The sequence below is a fragment of the Lepisma saccharinum genome, chromosome 3 (assembly GCF_977018435.1).
Source record: "Lepisma saccharinum chromosome 3, izLepSacc3.1, whole genome shotgun sequence".
Taxonomy (NCBI): domain Eukaryota; kingdom Metazoa; phylum Arthropoda; class Insecta; order Zygentoma; family Lepismatidae; genus Lepisma; species Lepisma saccharinum.
The window spans coordinates 86,074,675-86,099,332 of record NC_139231.1 but is presented as its reverse complement, the minus strand read 5'-3'; the positions used below and the strand labels follow the sequence as shown (position 1 = coordinate 86,099,332).

Genomic DNA, 24,658 nt, shown 5'->3' with positions numbered 1-24,658 from the left:
GTACTGTTGCACCAACTGTTCACATATCTCCACACACTGCTGTTTCTGCGCTCTGGTGAGGGAGTGGGGCACCCATTGGGCACACACCTTCATCTTCAAATCCTCATGGATGATGGTGTGGAGGATTCCCCGTGATAAACCTGTTGCCATTTGTAGTTCATCAAACGTCATGCATCTGTTCGTCATTATCAAGTCATTGACATGCTGGGCATTGTTTGCTTTCGTGCAGTTGCTGGACGCCCAGTGCTTTTGCATTTTTCCTCACAGTCCCTGCCATCTTTGAACTCTGCTACCCACCGAAACACGGATATGCGACTTGGTGCTGTCTCCCCACATATGGCTACTAACCTCTTCTGGATGTCTGAAGCAGTCACTCCTTCCCTCCAGAGAAATCACACTGTCCACCGTTGCCCATGCATGTCTGCTTCCATGTTGTCGGATCACTGTCCACCAGCGTACTGGCATGCCAGAACAAATGCTGCTGCTATGCGCTACCTATGGGAACCAGCAACACCATCTGGTGGTAGTAGACAGTACTGTCGTCTATCTTCATGCAGACATCGACACCCATTTCACACTTCTACTTTGCAGGAGTTACAGGGGGAGTGCCAATCAATATTGAACGAACTAAATATTATATAACATCCTTCTAAGATGCTCTTAATTTCCAAAAATGCTTCTTTGTTGTGAAAGGTCATTGTATTGGCTTAGTATCCATATAACAGGGATTGCCAGATAAGGTATAACTGTGGATTCATATAGCCAAAAAGAAAATATTAATGCTTTAGGTGAATTTTCTAGAACAGACACCTGCTTCTTATACAGTATGCTTGAAAATATTCTTAGAGGTTGTAAACTACGAAACTTACCTTTGTGTGTGCATGAGCATTGACACGATTCTTTAGTTCTTGCCACACCTGTTCAGGCATCGGTCTTGTCAATAATGTTCATTGCCTTGATATGCTCCCATAGGCCTTGGGTGAGAAATACCGTGTCTCTTATGTAACCCCACAATAAATACTTGCATAGTTTAACCCTTAGTACGCCGCGCGGTCTGACGAAAGTAAGCCCAGTGTCGCCGAGGCTTTGAGCGCGAAATTTGAATTTGTATACATTATGGAGAAAAATCGTAATAACTGGCACTATGGGACCAATCTACTTCGGATAACTTTTGTTTTGCAGGTAATACATCGGTGCATGCAACCATGTAAAATTTGGATGCCCCAACCGTGGGGGGGGGGGGGTTACAGGCGGGGGCTGCATCCCCCGAATTTAAATTAAAAAACCATAAAAATGTGGAGTTTGCCCCCTCTTCTCCAGCTACTTTGGGGAGAAAACCGGAACTTTTGCTCTTTTTTTCAAAGAATGGACCTTCCGCAACAGAATGAAACTTGATTCATGTTCGTGGGTGCAATACAATTTGAATAATAAGGCAAAACGTAAAACTCTAGCGAATTTTAGCCAATTTGCATATTATTCATAAAATTGTTATATAACTGACACTATGGGACCAATCTACTTCGGATAACTTTTGTTTTGCAGGTAGAACATCAGTGTATGCAACAAAGTAAAATTTGGATGCCCCAACCGCAGGGGGCTTAGGGGCAGGGGCTGCATCTCCCGAATTTCAATAAAAAAGCATGAAAATGTGGAGTTTGCCCCCTCTTCTCCAGCTACTTTGGGGTGAAAACCGGAACTTTCGATATTTTTTTTAAAGAATGGACCTTCCGCAACAGAATAAAACTTGATTCATGTTCGTAGGTGCAATACAATTTGAATAATAAGGCAAAACGTAAAACTCTAGTGAATTTTAGCCAATTTGCATATTATTCATAAAATTGTTATAACTCTGACACTATGGGACCAATCTACTTCGGATAACTTTTGTTTTGCAGGTAGAACATTAGTGCATGCAACCATGTAAAATTTGGATGCCCCAACCATGGGGGGGGGGTTACGTGAGGGGGCTGCATCCCCGAATTTCAATGAAAAATCATAAAACCCGAACTTTTGCATTTTTCGTTTGTGGAAATATGTCCGGAAGGAAACGATTAGGAAACGATTGTGCGTTAGGGAAATCGATGAGCTGTTACATGATACGAACTGTTTATGGTGATGCATTTCCTAACAGAGGAGGGAAGAGAGCCTTTGCAATCGTTTGTTTTGTCTCTACTTCTGGATAGACTCACGCTTCTGGCACCTCTGGCTATCGTCAAGCTTCATTGCATTTCTAAAAGAGGCGACAGAAAGCTGACACCGCCAAACCTCATCCAATCCCCTCTCTCCTTCCCCCCCCCCCCCCCCCCACTGCTACTTCAGCTGGATCACCAGGTCTAAACACAAAGAAGAATGTGTGCCTTATCAGTACTAAAACACAGCGTTGGAAGCTTGGAGGAAAACAGCATCGTAAATACCAAGCATTCGTTGTGTCTGTCAAGTGTCGAGCCAACACGTGTTTGGGTGAGCCCAAACACGTGACATATTCCGAGAAAGGAGGGGGGGGGGATTTGGAATTTTCGTAAACACGATTGCAGAACCTGTTCCCGACCAAACTGCCAGTGTTTCAACCTCAATATACAAATATAAGTGTGGCAAACCCTCGATAATTGTATCTAAAGCTGTTTGTTGCATATGTGCAACAGCGGGTACAAGGGACATACTTTTTTCGTTGCACATGTGCAACGGAGGGGCACTAAGGGTTAAGGTCTGGTGATCTTGGGGGGAGCATCAGGTCCTGGTCATCCTGGGATACGTGTCCTGTCCAACCAACACCTTGGCAGCACTGTGTAGTGAAAAACGTAAGTGTTTAAAAATTGAATCTCTCTGGTCTTGTAGCCTGAGACATACTCTATGTGATCAAAAGTATCCAGACACACCGCGAAATGTGTTTTTATCATAGAGGATGACACAGTACTGCCATCTACCGCGTGGAACACATGCTCAGCGATCTCAGTAGTCAGTCTGCAAGCAGTGTGAGACAGTAGTATGAGATGGTCTGAGGAACTCTCAGACTTTCAACGTGGTCAGGTGGTTGGGTGCCACTTGTGTAAGAAGTATGTGCACGAGATTTCCACCCTCCTAATCATCTCTGGTCCACTGTTTCTGATGTTATAATGAAATGGAAACGTGAAGGGAAGTGTACAACCCAAAAGTGTGCAGGCCAGCCTCCTATGTTGACTTCCAGAGAACGTCGAGTGTTGAAGAGGGTCCTACAGCGTAATCGTCAATCATCCATTGCCACCATCACACAAGAATTCCGAACTGCATCAGGATCTACTCCAAGCACCATGACTGTTTGGCACGAGGTGCGGCAACTGCCTATAAGCCAGACATCACACAGGCAAAAGCCAAACTCCGCCTCGCACGGTGCAAGGAGTGTCTAAACTGGACCATAGAACAGTGGAAAACCATTGTGTGGAGTGAAGAATCACGGTACACAATGTAACGATCCGATGGTAGGGTGTGGGTTTGGCGAATGCATGGTGAACGACATCTATCAGCCTGTATAGTGCCGACAGTGAAATTTGGGGGTGGCAAGGTTACAGTGTGGTAATGTTTCTCCTGGAGGGGGTTTGGCCCCTTGTTGCTTTACGTGGCAATGTCACGGCACAAGCTTATGTTGACATTTTAAGCACTTTCATGCTGCCTACTGTCGAAGACCAGTTTGGGGATGACTCTTATGTCTTTTAACAAAGTCCCACTAATGGCCTGCGCAGAGTACTGATTTGAATCCCATAGAACATATCTGGGATATTTTGGAAGTCCGACTTCGTGCTAGCCCACATCGATACCTCTTCTCATTTCAGCACTCTTGTGAGGAGTGGGCTACCATTCCCCAGGAAACCTGATTGAAAGTATGGATACGTGATTGAAAGTATGAATGCGTGAGTGAAGGCTGTCATCAAGGCTAAGGGTGGGCCATCACTGTATTGACTGCCAGTGTTCCCGATGGAGGGTGGCCCAAACTTGTACTTCATTTTCAGGTGGCTGTCTTGATACTTCTGATCACATAGAGTATGTCACCATTGTAATATGTTGAAATTTGTCATTCCTATTACTGTGTTCTCCAGGAAAAAGAGTGGCCTGTACAGGAAACACATTAATCTTCAGAGAATCATGTTCATGTTCCACATAAACATGTGGGTTTTCTGTTTCCCATATCCTAACAGTGTGGTGGTTTCATCGCTGAACACTATTTACTCCGCAAAATGTTACATGTAAAGTGTTTTTTAAATCTTAATAAACTGCCTTGGTCACCAACCTTAGAGCTTTTAATATGGAAACAAGGCTTAATTATATTACCACTGTGACCATTATCTCATAGTTGTTGCAGTAGATGAAGATGGTATGGTTTGGAGGGCTAATGTTCACAGAGAACCCTCGAGATTGTTGTTTTTGTTGTAGCCAGTTCTCTGTTTTCTGAGGTCTTCCACAAAACATGTTCGCGCACATTCCCTGTCCTTTTAGGTTGAGGTGTGACCAGTTGATTTTCCCTTGAACAGGCAATCTATTTCTGTAAACTGCACTATACTAAGTTGCACAGTGATTACACACGTAGGAACATGAAATTTCAACACACAGAATGATTTCTCCTCACATGTATTGGCCATAGTGCTCACTAATGCTGCATAGGAGGAGTAATGTGAACTCGCAAGGTCAACAATGTTTGCGCAAAAACTGAGTTCTTTCATTCAGCACTGGTTTCACTGGTGTATGTTTGGTAGTTTACCAGAACAAATGTTTGCAACGCCAAATGCCACAAACTAGTCAATCTCCCCCCCCCCCCCCCACATCCTTACTTCACCCAGCTGACTCCCTCACAGAGAACATCAAAGAAACTCATACTATCATCAAGCAGAAACACACTAAACTTAGGCATTGGTCAAGCACACCAGACCTGGTACCCTGTAGTTCGATATATCCTTTACAGCAAGAATAAATGTAGACCTGACACACAACTCTCTGCCACTCACCCACGGAACACACACAACACTGTGCGAAGCAGCACAACTCAGCAGACAGCCCAACCTACCAATCATCACCCTTCAACACTGCCAGATGACTGAAATCAGATCAACTGCCAACCAAGAGCATAGCAGACGATTCAAGCCAACAAACATCCACTAGCACCACCTAATGGGGGAAATTGGAACCAACCATATGGGAACAAACAAAGCAGTGATACCTTCTCTATCATAACCTTTGTTAAGGAAGGCAGTGGTCCTTCTAAATTAATTGGAAAAGTGATTTAAAACAGAAAATCAGATCTCTTGTGCAATACCAAAACCACATTTACTGCACCAATCATGAATTCATAAGGAATCTTTTGTTTTGTTGAATATGATCCAATGATAACAGTGTAAGAGATTATAGAAAACAAATGAAAATACAGTGAAACCTCATTTTATGTTCCAAAATTTTATATTTTCCTGCATTATACGTTCAATCTTGATGGTGCCAACATAGCAAAATGTGATAAAAAAATTTCTCAATTTTACATTTTCCAGGAATTTATAAGTTTTTTCAGCTTGGTTCCCTGAAAAACGTAAAATCAAGGTTCCACTGTATATGCTAGAAGTATTGAGGTTTGGGGGTGAGAGGAGAGCTACATTGTCAGTTGCTCATTGTGATTGAGCTCTGTTCTGAGTGTTTACAAGGCAGAAGATTAAGAACTACTAATGTCTTTCATTGGTGGATTAATGTTTTTTCTTGGTTCTATGAAGTCATAAGTAGAAGTTGTGATATGGTGATTGTAGTAGTTAATTTGCATTTTTAAAATATGAACCCTTAACATTTAAAAGTAATGTAAAATTTGCATGGGTTATTTAAGAATTTTTGAAGTATGGATGAACGAGAAGTCAGAGCAGCATATGTAAGTTTGATGTAATTGTAGGGAAGACTGAAGCTGGCTTGGTAAGCAAGTAATCAAGCATTGCCATGGAATGCCAAATACAATATTCAATCTCTCTTTAAGGTACAGTGTCCACATATTTTTTAGTAGGTTTTAAGAAAAGGTCAATGTCCAAAATCTAGGTTCTGTCAACCTTAGTTTATAGTATGGATGAAGTATGGATGAACGAGAAGTCAGAGCAGCATATGTAAGTTTGATGTAATTGTAGGGAAGACTGAAGCTGGCTTGGTAAGCAAGTAATCAAGCATTGCCATGGAATGCCAAATACAATATTCAATCTCTCTTTAAGGTACAGTGTCCACATATTTTTTAGTAGGTTTTAAGAAAAGGTCAATGTCCAAAATCTAGGTTCTGTCAACCTTAGTTTATAGTATTCAATTAAATACAACATTTTAGCAATGTTCTACGAGGGGCGTATCATAAAGAATTACACTTTATTGTATTCGATACATACAGACATAGATACATTTAATCGGCTATATGCACTTTCTCAACATAGTCCCCCTGGAGCTGTAGACACTTACGCCAGCGGTGTGGAAGTCGTTTGAGACCATTTTGAAACCAGTTCTTTGGAGTTGTGTGCACCCATCGCTGGACAGCCTCATGGAGTTCCTCACAATTGTTGAAATGGTGACCACGCAGGGGCTTCTTCATGGCGCCAAACAAGTAAAAATCGGACGGTGCCAAATCGGGAGAGTATGCTGGATGTGGTAACACCTTGAAACCCAGTCGGTCAATAGCAGCTGTTGTTTCACGACTGGTGTGTGGCCGGGCATTGTCATGTTGGAGAAGCACACCTTTGCCCCATTTGCCTTGCCTCTTCTTTTGAATTGCACGACACAGCCGCATCAGTGTTGCCACGTAGACTGCACTGTTAACGGTGTTTCCCCTCGGTAGCCAATCAATGAGGATGATGCCATCACTATCCCAAAACACAGTGGCCATTTGTTTCCCAACCGTGGGCACTGTTTTCAATTTCTTGGGTCGGGGGCTACCCTTATGTTTCCACTGCATGGATTGGGATTTGGTTTCCGGTTCGTGGTAATGCAGCCACACTTCATCACCTGTCGCAAGCTTTCCCATGAAATCAGCTGGATTCTTGTCGTAAAGTTCCAAAAGCTCCCTGGAAAGGTCTACGCGTTGTTGTTTGTGGCATGCGTTAAGACATTTCGCTGACACTTTACCCATTTTCAAGTCACTGTGCACAATGCGTTGCAGGGTTCGTCTGCTTAATCCCGTAATCCTCTCCAGTTCCGTAAACGTCACACGCCTGTTCTCCAGTATGACATTTTCCACACGCGCGATGTTTGCGTCTGTTTTCACACTCACATGTCGCCCTGGACTCTTTCCCTTCTCCGTCGACGTTTGACCGTTTTTCCAGCCAGCTACCCAATTATACACAGTTTTCCGTGACACTGCATACTCGCCACACACAGCCACTAACAGTCTATGGATACGTGCTGTTGTTTCCCCTTCCTTCCACAAAAACCAACTCGTCCATCGTTGACCACGTTCTTCTTGTTCCATGTTGTCCGCAACAGCACTCGTGACGTTGTGCTTCGACGGCTGCATAGGCCACAGACGACGCACTGTCACACGGTGCTGCCACCTGGCGGTAGACAAGGTACCTATGCGCCCATCCTGCGCAGTGCGTGGAATTACGCCATTTCATTTTGCATTAAAACAATAAAGTGTAATTCTTTATGATACGCCCCTCGTATATTCCTCCAAATATATTCTTATTTCTTACCTGGTATTTTCTTAGCTTTGGTATCACAATGTTAGGTGTAGTTTTATATAATGCTGACATACTGTCATAGGACTATTTACTAATTTATCATACTTATGAAACATTTTCACTTTTTTTCTCTCTCAAACACTATACTGTGTCTTTTAATAATTCAAGGTATATCCTACAACCCATCCATTGAAGATCACGCTTCATTATTACATAAAGCTGGGAGGATAGAGTATCGCAAGATTAAGAAGGAGAAACATTTGGATTTTGTAACAAAACCCATATTTACTAAAATATCAGAAAAGGAATCAAATGTGAGTATAGTTTTATATTTTATAACAACTTACAATAGCCAAATTTGAAAAACTTTGGTTTCGTTTGGAAGATTCATAGGCTCTCTCCCTAAATGCTGCTAGGGCATCTAACTGCAACATGGAAAACCCAAGTTCAATTCCCAAAGTGTTTTTTTCAGGTGGGAACTTCTCCAGGAAATATCCCTGCATGGAGGAGCTCTGGGGTTCCCCAGCCTGTAATAATTGGTTACCTTAAAAGAAAGAAGGTGTAAAGGCAGCTGGAGCTAGGAACTGATCATCTCACTTCCAGATATGGCCTGGATTGTGGATGTTCATGGCATGTTGCAATGTTCCTTTAATGGATAATTCTAATTATGTTTAAAAATTAATCTCAAGATAAATATTTTTGTACTAAAGAATATATAGTAGATAAAAGGAAGGAGAGCCACAAGTGTTAAATACCAAGTAAAATAGGAAAGAGGAAACACTCACCAGACACAAGGAAAATTTTTGAACCAACTTCACCACCTGTTTCATGAAGTTCACTTGGACCCACCCACTCCTCCATTCAAATCAACTTCCTGCCTGTGGACATGCACATTGAAGAAGGTCATTTGAAAACATCAAACCCATGAATCATATGCAATACTTACACTCCACCCACCTCCCAAAAGAACTACAACATCCCCCTGCACCAAGCGTTGCTCAACTGTGGATATCCTTCCACCCTGGTACCAAACAAATATCCTGAGCTGCCTCATACACCTCCACCAAGAAACGTGTCACCAACACCCCATACTTTTCACCCACTATCACACTCACTTCAACAAAATCAGACATACCCTATGCTTCCTCCTTCCCATCCTCCACAGTGATCCCAACGCAAGAAAAGTCTTCCCCGATGCCCAGAGTTATGTTCAAACACCAAAATCCTAAACATCCTGACCCACTATACCCCTCCCGTCCACAACCAACTCCCCCCTCACAAACGCAACCCCTCAAGGTGCAAAACCTGCTCCATTCTCTTTACTTCCTGTACTCTCCAGATTCAATCTGCCACTGGTAAATTCACCCTCTACCCAAAAAGGAACCTGCCATACATCTAACCCCATCTATATCCTCACCTGCAACATCTGTGGTGGCTTCTACCTGGGAGAAACATCCACAGCCTCAACCTCAGAATCAACAACCACCCAAAACCTGGACTTAACTGTTGCCATGTATACCAACTACCATAATATCCCATTCAATGACTGCTTCCAGGTAGCGATCCTCCACCCCTGACCCCAATCTACCAACACCTCAGTTCGTAAAAGGTTGGAGAGGACCTACATATCAGCCATCAGGGCAACCACACAACCCAATCTGAAGAAGACTACCCAGTAATGTTCCCCATCCCCACCCCTTACCTCCCTTACTACTTTTTTCACCCCCCCCCCCAATGTGGCACCCATTCCAACATCCCACCCATCCCATAGTACTCACTGTTTTCAGCAAGCCTAGCTAGCGAATCACTTTTTTAGACTGTCAACAACTTCATTTCTGAACGTGGCGCACTATTGTCTCCATGCTTGCTTCATTTATACCACTGAATATGCAGCTCGCCGCCACGAAAATTTGAATATTTCCTGTGTCTGGTAAGTGTTTCCTCTTTCCTCTTTTACTTGCCTGCTTGTTTTGGTGAGTATGTTTCTTTTATACATGGATATTCTAATCAGTCCTGATTGGGTGAAGTAGAAACACTGAGTCAGATGTTAAGCAGATTGATGCCGTTATATTGTTGCATAAAAAGACATTTTGTTTGCCAAAACTATATTAAAACATTCTTATTTTCTATTGAAAGTTATACCTTGGCTTAAGTTGTACACTTTAATTAAAACTGTATTTTTTGATCTCATAGGTGTGTTTTTAGTTTGTGTTACAGTACTAGAATATTTATTTAAATATCAGATCTCTGAATTATAATTATCAATAAACTGATGTGTGTGCTGATATGGCATTCATTCTACCAGCTATTTCCATGTCTGTTGTGTATGTATGTTCAATTGATGTGGAGATTTATGCAAATATATCTTAAGATTTTCAAGTTAATAACTGTTAACACATTCACTGTCACCTAAAAAAAAATACATTCTGTTGCCGATTACTGCTGCTGTTTGATTCTGCTTAGTAGTAACATGAAATGCATGTTAGGTTGCAAAGTTCTGTTGTTAATTTATAATGTTTATGCAAATTTTACAATGATGCCCATGCACATCTTTATGTTGTTATTGAAGAGAATTTTATGTCACAATATTAAATTTTTCAGGGAATACTGCTTCGTCTTTTTTTCTATTGTTCTTCTAACACATGGTATGTTGTGTGTGCAGTTTTTGCTAGCTTGTACAGATTTTTATAGTTTGGTATTTGAGTCTGCCTCTTAGTGTCTTCTAATGCTGAATGATGTCCTAAATTAAAATTTTGAACCAGTTCTGCTTATCTTTTCTGGTAACCCAGGGAGGTATGCCTTTTGAGACAGTCTTTGAATCTTGCTGTTTGTCTGCTTGACTGTGGTTAGTGAGTTCATTGGTGATCGTGTTCTTACCGGATGTTTGCCACTTTCTTCTGGCCATTGAGATTGGGCAGTGGATCATGGTGTTCGTTGTACTCTTGAAGTGGTTTGATTTGTAGCGTAGGTATCTCCCTGTGTGTTAACTTTCGATACACGGCTGTTTATATGATTTCCAGATCTATTCACTAGAACATCTATGGATGGCAGGCATTTGTTTTTCTTTTCCATAGTACACCTAATTGATGGATGAATACTATACAATTGCTGGAGTAAATCTGGTACCATGTTTCCATATTACAAATATGTCATCCACATATCTAACCCATGTTTTTGGCTTTGTGGTGCTTTGTGCAAAGCCTGTCTGTTTGAAGTGTTCCAAGTAAGTATTGGCGATAGTGGTGAACCCATTGCCATACTTTCTTGCTGTTGATAGGAGCCAGTGTCTATTTGGAAGTATGTTTGTCATCTTGATACATAGGAACATTAACTATGTTATGGCTTCAGCTGTGAGTGTTGTTCAATTCTGCAATGTATTATGTTTGTGACTATTCTCTACAGCACAAATTTATTTTACTTTTTATGTTCATTTGTAAATGTACAATTACAATTATTATCTATTTTTAACTTCAAATGTTAATGTTCAAGTTACGGGCGGGGGCTGCTTCCCCCGAATTTCAATGAAAAAAGCATGAAAATGCTACTTTGGGGAGAAAACCGGAACTTTTGCTTTTTTTTTTTAAAGAATGGATCTTCCGCAACAGAATGAAACTTGATTCATGTTCGTGGGTGCAATACAATTTGAATAATAAGGCAAAACGTAAAACTCTAGCGAATTTTAGCCAATTTGCATATTATTCATGAAATTGTTATAACTGACAATCTACTTCGGATAACTTTTGTTTTGCAGGCAGAACATCAGTGCATGCAACCATGTAAAATTTGGATGCCCCAACCGTGGGGGGGGTTACGGGCAGGGGCTGCATCCCCCGAATTTCAATGATAAAATCAGAAAAATGTGGAGTTTGCCCCCTCTTCTCCAGCTACTTTGGGGAGAAAACCCGAACTTTTGCTTTTTTTTCGTTCGCACTTGCATCTTGTGTAGCTACTGTGAATCTATTTCTTCCCTATTGACTCGGCTCTTTGTGGAAATATGTCCGGAAGGAAACGATTGTGCGTTAGGGAAATCGATGAGCTGTTATATGATACGAACTGTTTATGTTGAGGCCTTTCCTAACAGAGGAGGGAAGGGAGCCTTTGCAATCGTTTGTTTTGTCTATACTTCTGGATAGACGCACGCTTTAGACTCATGCTTCTGGCCTCTGACTATCGTCAAGCTTCATTGCATTTCTAACATAGAGGCAACAGAAAGCTGACACCGCCAAAACCTCATCCAATCCCCTCTCTCCTTGCCCCCCCCCCCCCCGCCACTACTTCAGCTGGATCACCAGGTCTAAACACAACGAAGAATGTGTGCCTTATCAGTACTAAACTAAATCACAGCGTTGGAAGCTTGGAGGAAAACAGCATTGTAAATACCAAGCATTCATTGTGTCTGTCAAGTGTCGAGCCAACACGTGTTTGGGTGAGCCCAAACACGTGACATATTCCGAGAAAGGAGGGGGGGATTTGGAATTTTCGTAAACACATATTCCCAAACGAACTGTCAGTGTTTCAACCTCAATATACAAATATAAGTGTGGCAAACCCTTGATATACTGTTGCCATATTCAGAAACTGCATGATTTAAGCTTTACAATGATATATAACATGATAGGGTTCCTTAAACATGAAAAATCAATGCAAGTGTCCCAAAATCATGGAATGATCCTGTACGGTTTCATGTCTGAATTATTCCGTGCATAATACGCACCACAGTTTTTGGGAGCAAAAATTTTGGAGAAAAGTGCACATTATACATGAGTAAATGCGGTAATTGAATAGATATGCCAGTCATTGAATATCTGTGTATGTAGGTATATATCTGACTAAAATTCAGTGGAACCTCATTTTTACATTCTCACATTTATCGCAGTGCGCTACAATGCCAAAGGTCCCGTCCTGGGCATGAGTGTCCCTTCATCAATTTCATCGTGTCTCATCACTCATCCTCATTGTTGCAATTAACCAAAGTTGGCAGGAAAGTGACTGTAAATAATAAATTAATTTATATTCCCAGATTGTATGTTTTCCTACATGATGCCTTCAATCTTTATGGATCAAATGGTGCAAAATGTTATGAAATTTTGCTTTTTAATCTTGGTCCTCTGAAAAATATGAAATCGGGTTTTCACTGTTTATGTATACTCTTGGATTTTTTTAAAGAGAAAAAACTGTAATAGTAATTCTTGTTCAATTCTGGCTCTTTTCTAGGAAAGATTTTTGAAAGAAATGTTGTCAGGCATTTTTAAAGAAGAAGGGCATGTAAGCGAGCCAGAGGAGGAGGATGAACTTAAATCAGCGAATCCTTCTGTAACAGGAGAGGAGAGGAAAACTCTGAAGCAGAGAAAGAAACAGGCAAAAGAGAAAGTTAGACAAGAAAAAATATTACGAAGTAGATCAGGAAAGGAAACAATTGCAGAAATTGAGAAGTAGGTATTTGGTTTTAAAACTGCTAAATTGCTGTGAATCATATATGAAGACATTTTGGAAGTAGTGAACAGTAGTGCTGGAAACCATATTCACCTTTTTTATTGGCATCATTACCCATCCTCTCTTGAATATCTGTGAACCTATAGTGACAATGCTAATGCAAGAAAATAGGACTGAGCCGATACTCTCACCAATGCCGATTCTTGTATAATTCCAATTTAAAATAACAAAGGCTATATTACAAAGGCTGTCGCAGAGAAGGTGAGACTAATTCCTGTATAGGAAAACAGCGACCTCCATTGGCTAGCAAATGTACTAGGGTGAAAATTTGGTTCATTAGCTGCCGATTGAGACCAAAATGAGCGCAATAGGTCAAAAAGTCGTGACTGCGTAGCAGTTAAAAGACAAGCTGTACATGGACCCCTCCAAGAATCATTAAAATGAAACAAAAAAATTACAAACCACAAAATTTTTATTCAGAATCAGCCATATCGAGTAGACATACATCTTTTTCAAAATAGGCACCATTGACAGCTAAGCAAGCGTCCACATGCTCCTGCCACTTTGTGAATGTCTTTGAAAATTCGTCTTCAGGTAGCAAACTGAAGAAAAGTTGCGCTGCGGTGATCACTTCTTTGTTCGTCATGAAATGATGACCACATAAAGTGGCCTTTAAAAGTGGAAATAGCCAAAAGTCGTAGGGTGCAAGGTCCTGGCTGTATGCTGGATGCAGGAAAATTTCTATTTTTCTCTTCGTCGCGTAAATCCTGAAAAGCCCGCACAGTATGCGGGCGTGCGTTATTGTGGTGCAATATGAAGGAGTTCTTCAAATGTGGCCTTGTGCGATCGGTAAGGTACACTGTGGCTCTACTCAGTCTGTCTTGATCGGCATATGCCTGTTGAAACATTGCATTTGTTTCCGCAGCACTTTTCCTTAACGCCAACAAAATTTTATGGCATGTCACTGTTCATCTTGAATACTCATCGCGAAAAGCAATGTTATACACAAAAACCTGGAGAGGTAAACGAAACACGTTCCACGTAAATCAACACAGCTGCTCACTAATGTGGTTTCGCAACATGTGACAACTTACTACGGAAACAGAATGAGTCATCCTACATGACGCGACTAGTGCCGAAACCATAGGCAGTGTTGCCAAACCAGGAAAAAATCTGTCTCACCTTCTCTGCGATAGCCTTTGTATATAATGTATGTATGTATGGATGGATGGATGCTGTGTGTGTGTGTGTGTGTGTAATAATTATTATAATTACATTTTATATGTATGCATTTGTGATGAGGGGCAATAAATAAATTAACCCAGCAAACAATGCTCTGTTGCAACGATGCATCTCAACTTCACAGTATTTTTTTAGATCAGTGACAATCGATCAGATATTTCAAATATTAGAGAGTGAAGCTATGAGCGAGGCAATCGGATCATCTTCATCCCCCCTCTCCCCCTGTGTTGAAATATGAGATCATGCCTCTTCAACCTCCTCTAAAACTAAGGGATCACTCTTCCCAAACTAACATTAAATCAGTGAACACAAGAATAATTGGTGATACGACGTCTTTAACAGTAAAGCTGTAATGTAAAACCAATCTAGTCTCTTTTTTTGTCCTTTAACACAGAAAATAAAAATTAGTAAACAAAATGTAAGGAGAGAATGAAGCTTACAAAAAAAAATGTTCTATCGCATGGCATGAGAGGAAAACCAAACCCATCACTACACTTCCCAGAAAGTATCTGTCGTTCAAAGAAAATTATTAGCCTGCCACGTTCCCTGTGCTGAAACAGAGTTATCCTGGTCGGGACAGACAAAAGTTGGAAAGGAAAAGGGGATTGGCCCAGGTATTTGAATTTCCAGAAAATTTCTGAGACACGTCCACCACTTTCATGGGCAATAACCTTTTTTGACTGCAGGAGGTCTCTTAAGGAGAGAGATGTCCGCAAACACCAAACAAAGTGGAAGGATTACCCACATGTGCCTCATTGAGTTTTGGAACCTCTTTGGGATTATTGTTACACGAGACCGCATCTGCACGAACAAAGCCTGGTAGATTTCGAAGAGAACTAAACGAAAGCAGCAAACTCCTATGGGGATAATTTCACGTTATGCTTTATTTGCACTGAGTTTGATCTGTGTATGGATCTTTGTGTCACGTACTTGCTGTTCACAGAAACTTGAGTACAGATTCATTTAACAAATGCGCAACTTACTTTTTTTTTTTTTTTCAAAACCAAAGGTAAGTTGGAAAAATTGAACGAACCTTTGAAAAGGAACAAATTTTGGTTTTGGCCACGCTTCCAATGACTCAAAAAGAATGATATCAGCTAGTATTGCTGCAAAAATATCAACCGATGCTTACCGATATGCCTGGTATCGGTATCGGGTCAGGCCTAAGGAAAACCATAATATGAACTCTCTATTTTGTATTCTTACATAAAAAATCAGGTCTGTGCTGTATATAGTAACAGAGTAATTGTTTTTTTTAAAGAAGTGATTGAAAATGCCTACGACATTTACAATTCCTATGATACATGCCAAAAAGTTTAACTTAGGCATGGAATAACGGGCAATTAAAGTATCATTATCCATAGGGATGTATTGGAATATTGGCATCCAATGCTTAGTTTGGTCAATTCTAGTAATAATAGAGGGACCGGCAGAAAAAGCTGACTATTTTGAAATGTGTATAAAAATAAAACAATTAATGTAATGCAAGGTTTACTAATCAAAATTGCTACAAAAATAATTGCCATTTTCAGTGCTTACATTAATTTTTCTGTGTTTTGAAAATTGTATACCTTACACATTCATGTAGCCTTGCCTTTAAGTTGGACCATTTCATTCGGAATTGCCGCTATTTCGTTGGTTCAAATGGGTGTTTAAATTTGACACAATTGGATTGTTGTGCGAGGTCTTTAACGGCAGAGTGGGGGGAATGCTCATTGGCTTTGTTGCTCAATGCCATTTCAGTTAAGATGGAGCAGTGGACTGGGTGACACTGTACTTTTGTGTTAGAAGCATATTTTAAAAATGTTGAGTTCATTGTCCAAACCCAACGATGGTTTCGAAGGGATTTCCATATTGATTGTCACGCTCATGTACCCAGTCGGAATATGATACTGCTTTGGGTGAGAACTTTTGAGAGACAGGGTCAAGTCTGAAAAAGAAACCTACAGGCCGTCTGCGTGTAGTGTCAAGAAATGGTGATGTTCCTGGTCTCCTCCCTTCCCGGATCTGACGATGTGTGACTATTTCCTCTGGGGCTACCTGAAATCAAAAGTGTATGTTGAAAGACTTCCCACAATTGGTGATCTCAAGTTAGCTATTCGCAACGAAAGAGTGGCAATTCCGAATGAAATGCTCATGAGGGCAACTTCCAACTTAGTATTTTTCTCATTCCCCCTTTATCTGTCTTCTTCTGGAAGGAAGAGAGACAGCGCATTTCTTTTGGGAGGAGGGGTACTAGGGTTGGGGGTGGGAAGGGAGTGACAAGGGAAAGGGAAAAGAAGAAAGAAACTATTCTTCCCCTGTCACCCCCCTTCCCAACCATGAAGAAAGAAAGAGAGAGGAAGGGAGAAGGTGGAGGGGGAGAAGAGTAGACAGTCCCGATTTGACCCCAAGTAGTCCAGGGGGAAAGCTATAGGGTGGATGCTCCTTTTCTCATCTTGCTCTTACCCCCCCCCCCCCACAAACCCCTTCCTCTCTCCCTTCAAGAGAAGAGAGATATTCTCTCTTTCTTTTCCCTTATCCTCCGGAGGGAGTCCGGACCCTTCGGTAGTGGGGGGGAGAAAGAAAGAATGAAACTGTCTTCCCCGGTTACATTTCCTCCCCCTGGAAGGGGCAGAGTAAAGAAACATAGGAAAGAAGAGAAATAAAGATACGGTAGAGAAGGGAGAAAAAGAGATTATCTCTCTTTCTCCTCTCTTTTTGAGAGAGACACAGACAAAGTAAGTGAGAGAGAGATGAGATGTCCTTCCCCTTTCACCGTACGCCCTTTCATATCCCCCACCAGGGGGAGAGAGAGAGGAGGAGGAATGGGTTGATGGTGATTCAGTCCCCCCCCAATCCTCTTCTATCCTCTCCCAATATTACCCCCCCCCCCCCCGGTAAGGAAAGAAGGCCCTACATCCCAGACCGAAAGGGAGAAAAGGAGAGAGAAAGAGACCTGATTCAGCCCCCTCCGAGAGGGGGAAGAAGGGGAGAAAAGTGGAAAGAAAGAAAGGATTGACAGAATACCAACTCTCCCTTTTCTCTTCTTTCTTTTCTTCTCTTTCTCTCTTTATTATGACCGAGAGAGAGAGTGTTATATTTTCTCCCCCTCTCTCTTTCTCTCATTTTCTTTCTTCAAGGGAAGGGCTTCCTTTCTTCTTCGCATAACCGTAGAGAAGGGGAGAAAGCGAGGTCCGGTCATGGGAGAGGAAAGAAGAGTTTGAGGTGGAGGAGGAATGGGAGGTGGTGCCCCAATTTACCCAAGGATGAGATGAAAGAAGAATGGAATAAAAAGAGAAGATAGAGAGTTGTGGCGGAGGGGGTTTGATTTCCACCACCACCATCACCCCTGGGCACCCACCTGGTACCGGCTCTGCAGAAAGAAAGCAAAGGCAAGGCTACATGAATGTGTAAGGAATCGAGGTTTATCATTTATCGGACACAATTTTCAAAACAAGGAAAATTAATGTAAGCACTGTAAATGGCAATTATTTTTGTAGCAATTTTGATTATTAAACCTTGCATTACATTAATTGTTTTATTTATATACACATTTCAAAACTGTCAGCTTTTTATGCCGGTCCCTGTAGTTGCATTTTCATCTAAATGCTTCATTTTAGGCAAATCTCACAAAAACCGTAAGTTAAAAATTTCAACATAGCATAAAGTAGAAACTCACCTTAAGCCCTCCATTGGCATAGTGGTAACACCATCACTTTGTTGCAATCAAAGGTTCCCTTGTTCAATTTCCAGTGGAGTCACACACTGGTTTGGATCCCACTGTAAACTGTAGGTCTAGTTCCTATTAACATATCTGAGCATAAACTTTTTAAAAAATCTCCTTGGCTCATCAAAGGAATTTGATCCAAAATTCAGTTCAGTTGGCTTCCTAAGAGCACTCTGCTATTGTTTACTATTGTGCCTTTTCACTATAAGTGCCCTGGAAGCCAAGTGAATTTGGTGAAAATTAAATTCCATTGGCACGCCAGGGTATATTTTTGCCTTACATTTTTTTAATATACCACATCTTTTTGTGTGGGTGTATGACGGCATTGTCGCACCTATTAATGTGATATTTCTTACTTATGTTCAGGTCAAGATTGATAAGAAAAGAACTTGAAACAAGGGAAAAAACTCATGCCCTTGAAGTTGCCAGGAAAACTGAAAAGAAGGCCGAAATTGAAAAGGTGAGAACAAAGAGGCTGAGCAAAACTAAATATGAAGCTCCAGATGTAGACATGAACTTCAGCAATGAGCTTTCAGGAAATTTGCGGGGCATCAAAGTTGGTGGAAATCTGCTGTGTGATCGACTTAAAAGTTTCCAGAAGAGGAATATAATAGAACCTGAACCACGTGCTAAGTCAAAGTAAGTAATAATATTGGTATTCTGTATATTGTGTAATGTTAATCAACATTTAACAGAAGGAACTTAACACTGTAAACTCTCCCGATAAGACATTTCAGGCATGCACTTTTTAATTTCGCAGTGATGCAAAAATAATCATTAAGTGGAAGTTGGTTTTCTTTTTATGAGGAAATAACATGCTCAAGTGGAAAGGGAAAACTTTTATCTTCCCTCCCAACCAGTATATTTAGAAGAAGAGAAAAATGAAACTTTATCAGAATCTTATCCTTTGGCAAGTCAGTATGGCCCAGCCAAATACAATTGCATTTCTATGCACATAGAATGTCAAAATTTTGCTTCATGTGAAAGTCCTTGCCATAATGATCTTAATAAATCAAACATCTATGAGGAACATTGCCATTCCATGATTTTATCATAATATTGGAAAAGCCCATGCTTTTATATTCAAACCAGTTTCTTTAAAAAGAAACATCTTTTAACAACTCTACAATACTTGTATTGCATTGAAATTCAAGAATAACACACTTACATATGTATATAAACGAGGAAAAGAAAAACACATACTTATACACACATGCTGCTGGTCCCAAAAGAAACAAGCTGACATTTGAAGGTTAAACAAGCAGGTTCTCGAAGTGTCCCAAGAGGTTAGCATTTGTTCAACTGTTTGGATGAATAAAATTTGCACAAAGTCAGGGACAGTGAACAAACATTCCATGATAATTTGTGTGATATCCTCTTGCAGATATATATCAACGGGAATACTTGTTTGGATGTGGGTGGTTCTACCTAGGTATATTAGCATACATATATGTTAATTGAGGGAAGTTCATGTTCTCACTTGTCTTCGGGTAAACATTTTGTTAATTTTTAGGTAGGGTTTGAATCAGAGGCATAGGTAAGGTAAAATTCCCCGTGCATGAAAGCACATTTAGGGGATGTCGGGATAGGCCCCACACATTCTTGATCTCTGACATTTTGGAGGTTATGTAATCAGCACCATGCTCTGGCCACCTTTATCCCCCAGGGTTGCCCCCAGGTACCCATTCATTTGAGACTGAGTGAGCCCTATAGCCACTTCATGTGAGGACAAGGCTAAAAAAATTCCAACCTTAGCTCACCCACCCTAAAAATCGAACCCAGGTCTCCCCAGTCAGTCAGTCTCAACTTATGAATTACTACTGCTTAATAAGGGACCAACATGATTTCTTAAAAATAACTAGTGCAATGCATTAGTTCCATGTATAATCTGAATTGTTCATTTGCCTTAATGTATGTAACTACTTAGCTGCAATGTTTTTTTTTCAATAGGAAAAAAATTGCGTATTTAGGGTGCATTCTAAAAGTCATTCCAAAATACACAATTTGACCAAATGATTGCCCTTCTGAACTGATGAAAGCATTAAATTATTAATTTTATTACAACTTTAAGTAAATGTCAATAACTGTTTTGTTTGTAGAAAATTTGCCTCTGTCCTACAGAGGAAGACTTATTACTTCTGACAGAAATAAACCATATTGCAGCATTTATTGCTTCCTTGAGAATAGTTACAAATGCAGTGATTTCTGTGTGTGTGTGTTGCTCTACAGTGTGTTTTAAAATATTCTGCAGGATTCTAAAAAGTTTATAGCTTGAAAGTAATAGGTTTATTACATGAAATTTTGTTCTTTACACATAGGAAAACTGAAAATTTTGTTCTGCCCAAACTGAAAATTTTGTTCTGCCCACACTGCTGAATGAATTGTATGCAGGTACTGCTGAATGAAGGGTGTGCAGGTAGGTGATCATGCGATCACAAGATGGCATTGGTGCAGGAAAAAGTCAGTGCGTGTTATGTCTTGCCAAGTTAAAAATATTGTGTTCTGGTGCAGAGAAAGTTCCAGACAATGTTTGAAAAAAACACCAACAGACAAATTTCCAGAGATGTACGAAAAGTTCAAGGCTACAGGAAGCGTAGCAGATTTGCCACGTAGTGGGAGGCCAAGAACGATTAACGATGTGGTGGATGCAGTGCAGGAGATCATGCAACGGAGTCCGATAAAATTTCTTAAACAAAGATCCTTGGAACTGGGGATGGCGAGGTCTACATTCCACAGTATCTTACACACGAAAGTGAAAGCCAGGCCCTACAAGTTAAGATTTGACCTCATTGCTCCAGTCTTCTTCGAGGAGAACACTGTGAATGGCACCTGGTACCTGAACATGTTGCAGACATTCCTTGTCCTGCAACTTCAGAGGTTAGACATCATCAATGAGGTCCACTTCCAGCAAGATGGTGCATCCCCCCCCCCCCCCAACTTTGTCCTTAAAATCATGAGTTTCTTGATGGTCAATTTGGGGAGAGATGGCTTGGCTGCAAAGGACCCACACTGTGGCCCACAAGGTTACCAGACCTTACTCCTTGTGATTACTGGCTGTCGCGACATGTCAAGACCCCAGTGTTTGCACAGAAAGCTACAGTTCTTGATGACCTAAAGTTCAAGATATGTGATGTGATTCACAACATTCCAGAAAGCACAGTCAGAACTCAATTCTCGGATTCAAGTTAAGATTACAAGAGTGTTGGGACGTGGATGGTGCTCAGTTGGAGATCTGATGATTAACCAAACCACATCAACACATTCATTTTGAAGTTTCATCTGTGTAATAAACAATATTTCATTGTAATAAACTCATTACGTTAAAAGTTATAGGTTTTTAGAATCATGCAGGACTTTTAAAATACCCTGTATATCTTTTTCTGTTCAAATTACATTGTGTAGTATGGAACTAAGCCCCGCGACAAGTTAAGTTTGCAGCAGCTTTTATGTATCAATTCACTCTAGAGCGGCACTCAGCATCCCCGTGCCAGTCTCACCTTAACCGCTGAGCTGTTCATATCACAGACAGTGAGAAAATCCGCAGTATTGCAGCTGAACTATTTTCTGCGCGCACGTTTGGGTCTATATATGCGAAAAGTTGCTGCAAGGTTAACCTGTCGCGGGGCTTAACTACTTCCCAGTTCATGCATTTGTTACAGGAAGAAACACCATGAATTGTACAAAATGCAACTTCAGGAACCTCATAATGAACTTGTTTTGCATGAAATGAAATAAGGAATGTCCAATTTCTATTGCTCATGTAATGCATGAAACTCAAACAACTCTCAGAATGCACCCTTAGACATTTACTATATAAATGGAAGATACAAGGATGTAAGGGGTGATGTTCTGGTAAGGCACACAAAAGTCAACCACACTTCCCCATAGTACACCCCAGTAACAGCTTCTTGCAGGCCAACAAGACTCTGGTGCCGCAACCCATGTCCATGATAATCTTCTGTGGTGCTTGTCTTGTGTGTGTTCTATTTTCCCACCAATTATTCTTGTACAACCTCAGTTTTTAACTAGGGCATGGAGATTTATAATCTGAGACATTTAGTAGTTGACAGTAGCCTTTTTATAAGTGATAGCCACATTTGCTTGAAATCTACATTGAGTTAGCTTAGTGCTGGCTTTAGGGTCAGGGCTGTGCAAGCAGTTTCTTTTGTTTTCAGTTTGGTTCTTTGTGTGGTATTGAACTTCTCCACTGTAGTCTGTGGAAACCATTTCTTATATTCTGGTACTTCTTGTTGGTGCAGGTACATTTCTTCCCTACCATCGGAAAACAAGCACTAAAAAGCTTCTTCTGAACATTGGGATGAGGTGATATCTTGAAACATAATGTTAGATTAGGAAAATCTGCAAAATTAGGTAAATTTGCAAAACAAACTATCGATGATGTCCAATTAAAGTAAAATATCATTTTTTTTTGCCGTATATGCAGTGACGTGCTGTGGGGAATCCGGCAGAGGAACAGGTCTCATACACTTGCCCCCACATATTTAATGTATCTGTGTCTCAATATAAAACAGTAGACCAACTAAAATGAACTGTTATTGAAAACGAACCAAATATACAATGCATATATTACAAATTGTCATAAGTGACATATGAGGCATTTATATTAAATAATAATAATAATAATTTTAAAGTAAATATGAGATGATAATATAAAGAAAACATTAAAGAACAAAATACTTTGTGGATGTGCAACAAGAAAAAATTTAATAAAAGTCACCCCTATATAAGAAGAAATTAATGTTTTGTGAAACCTGTTTCATCTCTTTGTTTGCAATGCAGTAAACTTTAGGCTAAAAGATTAAAAATCGGCAACTTACGTGTGTGAGTATGAGATTTTTCGTACTACGTTTCGGAGGTTACACTACCTCCTTCTTCAGGTTGAAACGTTGTTATTCAGACACCTGACATGGTGCCTCGTCGTGAAAGTGAAGGTTAAGGATTTAGGTTAAAAAGTTGCATGAAGGACACTTTCTAAAAAAGAATATAAATTACACATCTAAAACCGCGCAATACTATAAAAAACAAAAGAACGTCCAAGGCTGAAGTCGGCGAACTGCCGACCAGTGCTCGGGGTAGGCGAATGCACGGTGTCAGCCCGTACCTGGGGAAAGAAAACTTCCCCTCCTCAATCCTTCCAAACTGGGGCTCGGGAGTCACCAATCCAAGGAAAAGTCGACCTCCACCTCGGCGGCTTTCCTAACCTCAGGAGTAACACAGAAGCCCATCTCGTCCCTATTCACTGCGGCTTTATCCCATTTTTTAAAGAAATTAACCCAGCCGTCTTCTAAATTCCCATCGTCCCTATTAAGTTTGTTCCAATTTTTCGCGCATATATAGGCAGCTTCATATACGTTTCTGTCCAATTTATTGTTAACCTCCCTAATAACTTCCCTTTTAGCAATCTTATGTCGGTTAACCAATATGTGTTCAGATAATCCTGTTTTGGGTATGCCCTCCTTTACGTCCTTATCATGCTCTCCCCACCTAACTTGCATACTTCTCCCGGTTTGTCCCACATATTCCTTTCCGCATTCACACACTATCCTGTACACTCCCTTCCGCTCTTCAGGGTTATTGCGTCTATCCCCCCTCCCTTTCTTATAGGACGTAAAGTGCTTTTCAATACTCCGGGGCGCTCTTACCCCACATTTTATTCCGTAACCCCTCACGGACAATATTTTAAATCTAACAAAACTTCAACCCCCTAAGGCCTTAGCGGAGATTATGAAAATGGGGCATAAGTTTGCCATTAGGGATGAAAACTTCGAAAAAGAGGAATTCGTCATAGCGGCGGAGAAAATAGTGGGAAAATTAGACGAAAAAGAAGATAAATCCAATGTCAGGGTAAAAATTCGTGACATTATAGATGAACAAATGCACCTAAGTATAAGGGAACAAGGCCCACCCGTTACCAATCATAGGGCACCAAAGGGGAAAACGGAAAGTAAGCTTAGGGGGAGTCTTCGTAATGTGAAAAAATGGGTTAAACAAAGTGACGTGTATTTGGTTAGATCGGATAAGGAAAACAAGATGGTTATTATCGGGAAAGAGGAATACCATAGTAAGTTGGAAGATAGCTTTAGAAGTAATGACTACGAAGAAATCAAAGTTAACCCCATTAATAAAATCAAACGAGAAATCAGAAAAGGCATTGAAACCAGTTTTACCTTGGGAAGCGCGGAAAAAAAGAAATTACTTAAGGGGGTTAAGGAAGGGAATATTCCTACGGCCTTTGGGATACCCAAGACCCATAAGGAGGGGATACCCCTCAGACCCATCATCCCCATGTATGCACATCCAGGATATGGTTTAGCTAAAGAAATGATTAAGAGGATGGGAAAAATGAATATGGACACTCCGTATAGCGTCAAAAACTCTCTTATGGTCAAAGAAACTATTGAGAAACTCACCATAGGAGAACGGGACGTAATCTGTAGTTTCGACGTTATTAATCTGTACCCCAGTGTCCCCCGGGACAAAGCTGGGGATTGTTTGTATAGATGGTTGATTGACCAAAACGTTGAAATCTTGGTCGCCTGGGAGTATGTCCGGTGGTTTTTTCTCATTACGGGGTACAATTACTTCTACGTTAACGATAAAATCT

The 24,658-nt window shown here is 40.7% G+C and overlaps 1 protein-coding gene across 1 annotated transcript in view; it reads left to right on the top strand.

Annotated features, from left to right (window-relative positions):
- Window positions 1-24,658, top strand: part of LOC145985212 (ribosome biogenesis factor Nop53-like) — a 49,669-nt gene that overhangs the window by 22,626 nt on the left and 2,385 nt on the right. Inside the window, exons 5-7 of the mRNA XM_083118956.1 lie at window positions 7,818-7,963; window positions 12,864-13,081; window positions 18,400-18,672. Coding sequence (XP_082975082.1) covers window positions 7,818-7,963; window positions 12,864-13,081; window positions 18,400-18,672 — 637 coding nt within the window. The remainder of the gene's footprint in view (window positions 1-7,817; window positions 7,964-12,863; window positions 13,082-18,399; window positions 18,673-24,658) is intronic.